General features: G+C 42.3%; 2 protein-coding genes across 3 annotated transcripts in view; both read right to left on the bottom strand.

The window, feature by feature from the left end:
• The window catches only part of slc7a6 (solute carrier family 7 member 6), a 5,617-nt gene extending 4,768 nt beyond the window's left edge, over positions 1-849 (bottom strand). The window contains exon 1 of the mRNA XM_035682128.1: positions 279-849. Coding sequence (XP_035538021.1) covers positions 279-768 — 490 coding nt within the window. The 5' untranslated portion in view covers positions 769-849. The remainder of the gene's footprint in view (positions 1-278) is intronic.
• Positions 850-6,694: 5,845 nt separating this feature from the next.
• adgrg1 (adhesion G protein-coupled receptor G1) overlaps positions 6,695-9,934 on the bottom strand; it is a 15,423-nt gene continuing 12,183 nt past the window's right edge. The window contains exons 9-15 of one of the 2 annotated variants that reach the window (XM_035681862.1): positions 9,546-9,588; positions 9,326-9,432; positions 9,081-9,196; positions 8,720-8,982; positions 8,522-8,621; positions 8,072-8,346; positions 6,695-7,152 (exon numbers count right to left, since the gene is read on the bottom strand). In XM_035681862.1, the coding sequence (XP_035537755.1) occupies positions 7,031-7,152; positions 8,072-8,346; positions 8,522-8,621; positions 8,720-8,982; positions 9,081-9,196; positions 9,326-9,432; positions 9,546-9,588 (1,026 nt within the window). In that variant the 3' untranslated portion in view covers positions 6,695-7,030. The remainder of the gene's footprint in view (positions 7,153-8,071; positions 8,347-8,521; positions 8,622-8,719; positions 8,983-9,080; positions 9,197-9,325; positions 9,433-9,545; positions 9,589-9,934) is intronic. The other variant, XM_035681870.1, reaches the window with a different exon arrangement.

The following is a 9,934-nucleotide window of genomic DNA, read 5'->3' as shown; positions in this document are numbered from 1 at the left end:
AGATTCAGCTCTAAATAATTCAAATTCAGTTTCTACTGACACAAATATCAGCCCATAGTTATCTGCCAGGATGCTCTTCGCTTTCTTCCTCTTCCTCTGTAAAAAAAGGTTGAGTCTAGGGCTTTTGGGGTTTGCCAACTGTTTTGCTTGCCATTGACACAACCCTTGGAAGTTCATTCTTAGATCTAAAGGTTAGCCATGAAGGACAATGAAGGAAGGGAAAAAAAAGTATTCCGTCTACACAGCAGTGGGACAAAGGGTAGATGAGAGGTCCTTACATAAACACGCTGCAGCGATGAGCCTGGATGCTACATACGGTGGTTCACATGTCGGAAAGAGCGGCTGCACCAGGTAGTTTGCGAATGTGATGGCAATGACCGCCTGGCTGGTGGGCTCAATAATCAGCAGCGACGTCCACAGACGAATGAACGCAATGAAGCCACCGAAGGACTCCAGGATGTACGCGTAAGACGCCCCCGATTTGCTGATGGTGGTGCCCAGCTCGGCGTAGCAGAGGGCCCCCACCACGGAGAACAGGCCCCCGATGACCCAGATGACCAGCGACAGGCCGTAAGAGGCGCTGTAGATCAGCACGCCCTTGGGGGAGACGAAGATGCCGGAGCCGATCATGTTCCCTACGATCAGGCTGACTCCGTTGAGCAGCGAGATCTCCTTCTTAAGCTGCATGCTCTCTTTGGGCGGCTCCAGAAGGTGGGCAGAGGGGCCAGCACTGCCGTTCATCTGCTTGGATTCTTCCTGGTCGGTCATGGCGCCGTCGTCTCGGGGCTGAACCGGCGGGAACTGAGGGCCGACTGTGGACGCTGCAGGCCCTTGTCCCTTTCTGGCAACCTCTGGAACAACCTGTCCAACACATTCAGAAGTACCAAGTCAGGTTTGGTGAGTCAGAAGAGTGACTGCTATTTAGACTGTGATGTGTCAGACGCTGGTCAACAAATAAATACATAAAAAGGGGCCATGACTTACACAGAGAAACAGGAAAGAGTTGTTTTGCTCCAGAGGACAGGAGGATGAGAAACATAACATGGTGGCAGTCAGACATGATTTATGTACCATGATGCCGAGGGTGATTCAGCACAAAATGCCATATGCTCATGCACCAACATCAACTAAATGACACAACAGCTCAAAATGTGATGAGGCAATTACTCATAGACATTTGGTACAAGCACTGTATGTCTGTGAACTAGGGAACTGCCAGATGTAACAACTTATGAATCAACAGAACAATGCGGAAGGAGAGCACTCTTTATGTTGTACGTCTCGTGCAACTGTTCAACCTTTCTTGTCATGTTCTGTCAGCATGTGCAGGAATGAGATCGACACAAACAATATTCCCATTAAGAAACAAACTAAAAATCCACCCACCCCCTTGTCACGTCTTCATGTCTCATCTTAAATATAGCAAGAAAGCCCGGGGCAGCACGCAAAAAAACCCTGAGACAGACAACCATATTTTAAGGTCATTGTGTGTCATAGCTCACCAGAGGAGGGGAGTAACTAAGTCAGTACGCTCACTTTACCCCTGCGTTTTTACACACATATCTGTACTCTCTCTACTCCTGCATCATTGCACACCTTCCCAATATCCTAACACCGGTGCATATTATGCATGACATATGTAAAGGTTTCAGTTTCAGAAGCTTTGCACAGAAACAGCTGGTCTTTCAGAGAGTACTTTTCACTTTTATCCTGAGTACATTTCAGCCTGTACTTTTTCACTTTTACTTGAGTAAAGCAGTTGAATCAATACTTCTACCTGAATAAAGAATGTGTGTACTTGTGCCACCTCTGTACAGGCACATACACATTAAGATGTAAAGCCAGAGAAATATTTTTTACTTTATCACTGGACTTGGTGAACTGGCTGTTGCATTAGCAGATTTATTGTCAGAGTTTGATATTTGCCCTGTAATCCCATTATAACGCATGTTAAAAGTGACAGAGTGAAATTGGTCTGAAGACGGTTTTCCTTTCAGAGAATGATCTGAACTACCGGCGTGCAGATGAGGGAAGAGCGGGTTAGCACAGCAGAGGGGGTGCTGTATGTGATGTGGGTGTGAAATGTCCAATTTACAGGACAATAACACATGGGACTGAAGGGCCTGTCGCACAGCGCACTGGTGCTTGTGCTTTGTGTTTTTGTGTCCGTGTGCATGTGAGGCGCATGCTCCTGTGAATCATTAGGCATCTGTTCCACATGCACTAACTCACCAGCACACCACCTGTTTGTCTGCTGAGAACAGGCCAATCAATGACGACTCCAACAACAACCACAGCGCTGTTCACTTCATGCTCATAACTCAACAACACACACTTTCCCACACACAGGTAAAAGAAAACGCCCAGCAGTCTCCAGTGGAGGCACGGAGCACGCTTCATTCAAGCTAGGAGCTAAAGGTGTCGGGGGTGCTGGTGTGAGTCTTAATACGTGTGTGTGAGCGTGTGTATGTCAGCCTGTGAAATGCGTCAAGCGTTATGCAACTCCGTTAGTGATCCTGAAGAAGAAGTAACATGGGCGTGATGTGCAGTAACCCTTATGATACTTCATCCAGGTGACACAGCCAGAACTACCTCAAAGAAAGCACTGACATTCAGCAGTTAGGTCAGCGCTCTGGTGCACTCATTTGACATGTTAATTTGATGTTTGGTTGACATCTTGGTTTCCTAAATATATTTAAAGGGAAAAAATTCTGTTGGCTGCTGCCACCTGGTGGCTGCACAGGTGTAGGTCAAATGTAAGGCAGAATTTTGTCCCCTCTCTCGGGTTTCTCCATTTTCTATTAAAGGCTTAAAACCTTGAAGACAAACGGGGAGCTGAGTATAAACCCAAACCCAAATAATAAGAACAAAATAACTGTTCTTACATTTAATTCAGTGAGTGGTTGATAGACGGACAGTTAATTGGCAGCTAAGTTAATTGTGGAAGGGATTTATCAAGCAGAAATAATGTAATGTGACTGATGTGTGTGTCTAATGTGAGGATAAACAAGCTGTTACTTTATTACATAATGGTCATAATGACAATATGGCCTCTGGAAACTGTGACATTTTCACTATTTTCTTGCACTTTATGGACCAAACATCGATTAATCAGTTACTGGAGAAAATAATCTGCACATTAATCAATAATGAAAGTAATGGGTAGTTGTGAGCCTACTTACACCGATCATTCTGTAGCTTTATTATTCTCAGCTAGCGTGTGTATGTGAGTACAGTTGTGCCTGACAAACAGACAGCCCTTTGTTAAGATGCTCTGCAAGAAAGTTTAACAAGAACAAACGGTTCACATCCCTAGTGTTAGGGCCAGCCTGGATGTGTAGTATAACTATTATAGTTTATAAGTTACATAAGTCATATAGTGTCAATAACCATTTACAGTATACATTCTAACAGCGTCTTATGGCATACCCCATTACAAATACTGTAGGTTTAAATGTATGTCTGAAAGGGGAACATGCTGAAAAGGGGGATCAGTACTGTCCACAGATAAAGGGTGGCCAATGATGAGCTGTCTCTGACTAAGCCACTTTCAGATGAGACCAGTCTCACTCATTAACTGGCATTACGTTAGAGACACAGTGGGAGACCCGTGTCTGCCACATGACAATAAACACGAGCATTTAAAACATCTTTGAACGTTACAAAGCATCCGGACCAGCGTCTTCTTCTTACTAAAAATAACCGGTATCAAGTGAAACAGAAGTAAACCTGACTTCCGCTAATGACTTTCAAAATAAAGTCACAATTGTGTCTGTCACAACATCAATGGGAGTGTTTTTTTTTTCTCTCAAACAGTATTTTACTAATACTGAATATGTCAAGTCTAGTTCCCTTTGTAACCCGAGCCCAAACCCATATATTCTACCACATAGGAGGGCTTTACGGTTCACGGGGCAAATGGAGATAACGATGGAGATAACGGGAGGGACTCAGAGGAGGAGCCCGTCATACAATAGCAAAACAGTGATAAATATATAACGTTATACATATATGTTTGCTATTAGTAGACAGCCATAGATGCGTCTAATAACAGGCTTAACAAGCTCTTAATAACAATAGCCATATTTTTGTATAACAACGTTTAGCAAACCTTGTTACCGTTATTTGATGGATGCGTTAGGTGAACTGTTAGCTTATTCTTTGAGCTGGTCGGCTCTGTTAGTGGAGCAACACAAAGCGACATGTTCACCTCGCCTTAATGAAACAACACAGCCACTGTCAGAAAACACACAGTTAGAAGTGATACATCGCTAACGCTGGCTTTCATTCTGAATGTGAGCCTCCTACCTCCGGTGGTATCGCGGCTATCTGCGGTTAGCTTGTCGCTGACTTCCCTTTTGTCCTGTATCTAAATCCAGCCATAGATACATTTGTCTCTGGTGTCTACGCGGAAACTGTCTCCATTTAACGAGAAGTATTCCTCGGAACAGTTTCCAGTCTTACCTGTGCTGGTTTGCCTCCTGTCCAGCGGTTTTGACAGCCAGCCAACACGGCGTCCGTTCACAAATGCATCAGGAGCGTAAACAACGCGGCTGCCGCTGCACAGGAGACGTCATGTGACGCTGTGGTACTATAGGAGCTCCCTATGACCACAGTATGCACACATGTGTTAGGATTATTCCCAGAACACAATATTCCTTCAGTCACTGAACACAACATTTCACTCTGATTTACTGATGTGCTGCTGATACTGTGTAACAATACAGGCGTCAGGAAAAGGCATTATTGTCAGACGTATTATTTGTTTAATAGATTTCTATCTCAATTTAATTGAGAAATGTAAAAAATGGACTAATTTATAAAGAAAACCATGTCACAATAAGAATGTACTTATAATGAAATATGTTGGCATGGTAAAAACAAACTAACTCATTAAGAACACATTGAATTATCATCCTTTTATAGACCATAGCTGATTTGTCATTTCCCTCATCAGTGTCTCTCTCTATGACATGAACATAAAGGGTCCCCTGAGACTGCCCTGAAGCCTCACACTGTGTGAAGAACAGACATGTAATTAGAGCGCTCCTGCTAGGAGCATGGGGCCGACGGGATGGGCCCTTGAAGAGTATGTGTCATTATCGTGTTAGTGAGGTGTAAGAGATAGTAAAACAAATGTACGCACACAGACACACTCAAGCAACAAACTGGGGTTTTTGCAGAGCACAACACAAACACAATACTGTGCTGGCATGAGCTCCTGATGTACAGTGCGGGACCCAGTCATTCATTTAGTGCGCAGAGTAAACAGCAGGGTTGTGCTGGAAGGGAGTCCCAGTTCCCCACCTTAGGTCAATATGTACCTTGGCAATAAGGGAAACAGACACAATGAAGCAGTGTCTTTAAAGAGGAAAAACAAAGCTACATTGAATTTATACAGCGTATTAGATAGTTAAATATAAATTTCCCATTTTGTTGTGTTGCTCAATTATTATTATTATTTTTGCCATTATGTGAAGGAGGATACTAAATGACACACAGCTACATGTAAAGGATTACACAGTATAAACTCATTTGCACTGTGGTCCTTGGTGTAAAGAGAGTAAAGATGCAGGATACCATCATAGATGAGATATTACCAACAAACCAATGCACCAATGCACTGCCGGTGACAGCCTCTGCAGCTGGACAGAGAGTGCCACCTACAGACAGTGAACCAGCCCAGCAGTGAGAACCATCTGCACCAGTGTTAAAGATAGAACAGTGAAGCATGGTACCATGTAATGTTTTTATTAATGTACAATTACTTTTCTGGACAGTTTGAGGCCTTCTTTATCACACTCTGACCCGTCATGTCTGTGTTGGCTGGCAGTGAAGATAAAAGTCTTGTAAGAGTAAAAAAAGGCTGTTGTTTTCAGCTTTTCTGATGATGTTTGATGTTATGTTGGCTTCTTCCAAGAAAGAAGAGTATCGTGATCTTGGGGGGGGCAGAAAAAAATACCGTAGGCACAAATAGCAGAGACATTGAGTATTTCGATGGCAAACAAGCAGCATGCTTGTGAGGAGAACAACAAATCTAAAACCTCCGGGGAGGAAACACACGGGTAAAGATAAGGAGGAGGGACAACTGAGCAGGAAAACAGCAAGCCTCGAATGTGCTTACGTTGCACTGGCGCATTCACATTTAGAAAAACACACAGCCTTTCGATTATTAAGACTTTATGTAAAGCCACAAAAACTTAAAAATATACAAACACACATATATACATAATTTGAGTGACATAAAAAGTGCAAATATCACAGTATCTAAAAACTCACTTGTTCAGCTGAGGATGAAATTAATGTTCAAACTAAGTTTAATTTAACTAACTAATACATTTTGGTCCATTTTGAAGGTGAAGACCTGATCATTATTCTGTTCATTATTTTTAACTAAAGGTCTGAATACAGTCTGGAAAAGATATGGAATCATCATGGAGTCTATTATAAAACATTCAGCTATTATTTTACAATGCATTCATACTGTATATGAAATATCTTCTATTATGCATATCAGAGCAATACAACAGCAACTCACTGAGGTTCTATAAGTACTTTTTTTTAATTGAAAACCTAAAGTGCTACTCTAAAAGTCTTAAAATTAGCTATAAAACAAATACTTACACAGTACAAAATTTAAAATAAAAAGCTTATCTGAGGTTTAAGGAGAACTTCAATAATAATATATATAGTATATTACATTATATAGTTTTTTTTTTTACAGACAATAGAATGGAAGCTTAACTTCATTCCCAGCGTACAATTTAAAACTCTCAAAGAGATTCTTTCCCTTCTATAAATAGACCCAGTCTAGGTATTCTGCAAATATAGGCTCCAGGCCTGTATTATGAGTTCCTGAGTGATGGTGTCATCTCTTCTCCACTGTCCCAGAGAAGAAAAATCAAGTAATCAAGTATCTTTTTGAACCTGTTTTAAGAGGATGGGGTTGATTAAAATACTTCCAGCAAGCTGTCAATTATATCTCTACTCTCCAGCCATATTTTTTCACTGACTTCCAGAAGATTTCCATCTAACTCTTGTCCTCTAGCATGTGTTGTCTGGTAGATCCGGTGCTGGTGCTGCCTACAGCAGAGCCACCGGCCTTTTTCCGCATCCAGTCCAGCATGTAGAACCGCAACATCAGGAAGAAGCCTGGGGGAACAGAGCAGAACCAAGGTACAATTACAGTTAAAAGTGCAATACATTTTAATGTAGAAATCAGCCATTTTTTATAATTCAGATGGAAAGTTTTTACTTATGTTTTCTAATTTTATTTAAATTGTATTGCTTTGGGATAGAGGTGAAACAAGTTAAGTTGGAGCCCTGCTTTGGACAGAGCTGTGTGGATATATGTTTCCCCATGTTTAGACTCGCTGAGCTAAACTAGCTGGCTCCCGGCTGCAGCTTCATATTTAGCAAGCAGCCATGAGAGTGGTATCGATCTTCATATGCTGTATGATTCCCAACAAACAAATACGTAGATTTCCCCAAATGTCTTTACTTTCCATATTTAGTTTCAGGTTTTTGTGCTGGTTCACTTAACTGATAATACAACATCCACCAACTATAAAAGAACAGTTGTATCATTAAACGGTCACTGTTAGCCAGTTGGTATAGAATATTATCCGGTTGAACTAACAGTGTGCAGCAAAAATGGGGTTAATAAGTCGTTTTTGGACCTGAATCAAAAACAAGCATGCAGCATGTGAGAGGAAACAGCTTTCCTTCTGATAGGCACAAGTAACAGAAGGCCTTGATTAACCATGGCCATTGTCTCATTCCCACACTGATACAATGGACCACTGGCTCCAAATACACAGTCACCAATCTCTGGGCAACAATGAAAACAGGCCTGTCCAAAGACTGTCTGTATATAGTTAAACGGTCTGTGAAGGCGGTAATAATGCAGTAAAACTACAGCAATGGCAGCCGTATGGTCTAGTTACACCGTGTAATGCCTGAAAATGAAGTCTGTCCTATATATATATATATATACATATATAAATCCCAAATGCAATCTGGACAGACTGAAGTCTATAACACTGTTTAACTGTATGCTGCAGGTACAGACCTTGAAAAGAGTTGAGGATGCAGGAGAGGAAGTTAACCATGTCAGAGAGAGGTCCAAAGTTCAGGAAGGTCAGACCCCAAGTGGTCCCAAAGAGGCAGCTGAGGCCCCAGATGCTGAGAAAAGCCACCTGGTTGTGCCTCCATTCGTCCCTGGTGCGTATCTCCCTATAGACCAGGAAGAGCATCACAAAGCCCGAGGACACCAGGATGGCCAGCATTGTGATGTTGGTGAAGTAGTGGGCCAGCAAGGCGCTGCCGTTACCTTTCATCCCGCACCTGAAAACAACAAATACACTCACGTTTTCTGAAAGTGAAATTACACTTCCTCTGCTGAAGACTACTGTGAAAACATGTGGTGTGTGATTTACTGTGCTTGCATTTGTACATTATCCAGGCATCACTGCATATGTTTCTCCACTGCAAATATCTTTGTCCGAATAATGTTGCTTACATCAGATAAGGACTGTATAGGTCTTCACATGGCAGCACCTCTCTCACTCCATAAATGTCACCTACTGCAGCCAGGATGATAATGGGCACAGCAGGGAGAGCTGTAAAGCACATGTCAAAGGTCAAACGTTAATATTATCTTTACCTTTATGTTCTATGAAGTAAGTCTCCTTTTGTAAATGTTACTTCACACACTCACCAAAACCGACCAGGTACCACACATAGGGCTTTGGCGAGGGGTTGAAAACCACGTAGACCAACCAGAAGGTGTGGAAAATCTCTATGCCCATCCAGGCAAAGGAGCTGAGCAGGGCATAGTGGAGGCCTGCCCCCACCCAGGTGCACACACTCTCCCCTCCCACGTTGGCCAGGACCCCAGTAAAAAAGAAGAGCAGGTTGAGGAAGGCAAGAGAGACAGTTAAGCCCAAGTGGATAGGTGTGGACTGCTCCTTAGAAAGCCTGCTATAGAGAGAGTGAAATGGAAATCAGTGGGTTTTTTATTTGATCAAAATTCTTTATATATTTTGAGAATTAAATAAGCTTTCAAAAAGTAGTATTACCTCTTCCTGCAGAGGAAAACGATAAGAGCAACACAGCTGATCACAGACACAGCACAGCCCAGAGATGTAATGGTGGTCAGTGCCAGGAGGTGGCACACTGGGCGAGGCTCCAGGTCCTGTCACCAGACACAGGGCAATGAGCAATATGTATGACAGTGTCTGTGTTTGTGTAAAACCGTGTATGTTGGTTTTCAAAATGCTTATTGTTTCAAAAAGAACAGTGTAGTATCTGCTGCATGTCTCACCACAAGCACAGAGAAGTACGTCAGATGGTTGCAGAGGCACTCTGTGTGATTTGCTCCTCGCTGACGTGTCTCACATCCAGTCACTAACCACTTGACCTGCAACGGATCTGCACAAAAAAACCACAGATTTAAACATACTTTAATGTCACAGTCACAAATAAAGAGGGGAATACAGAATATTGAATGAATGTTGTTTATAATGGTAATAAAGGGTTCCAACCTGTCCTGGTGTCCCATGAAACACATTTCCTTAAATATTTTTTCTGAAATAAAGAGGAGGGAGAAATGTGAGCAGTAATCATTCCCTTAATCATGCTGCACATTTCTATTCATATTAGAGGTGCTTTGAGTGAAATAGGCATTTTGGTTAACTTCCTGTCCATACTTTAGTTAGCATTCCCCTCCCTCCTCTGCAGTTCACTGCAGCAAGGAGCCAATGAACTTATTTTAACAGAGAATATGCTTCAGCACCTTTAAAATAGTGGCCAGGTACCTTTGAAAAGTAACGCCACTGCCCCCTGTCTGATTTACGTATGATTGACAGAGCAGCCCCACTATCAATAGTTGCATTCATTACTAAAGTCCTACATGCAAAACTGCTGCTGCACC

Source organism: Morone saxatilis, unplaced genomic scaffold (genome assembly GCF_004916995.1).
Source record: "Morone saxatilis isolate NCDOM2014 unplaced genomic scaffold, NCSU_SB_2.0 Contig11, whole genome shotgun sequence".
Taxonomy (NCBI): domain Eukaryota; kingdom Metazoa; phylum Chordata; class Actinopteri; family Moronidae; genus Morone; species Morone saxatilis.
Note: the sequence above shows the minus strand (reverse complement) of the source record. Positions and strands in the feature narration are given on the sequence as shown.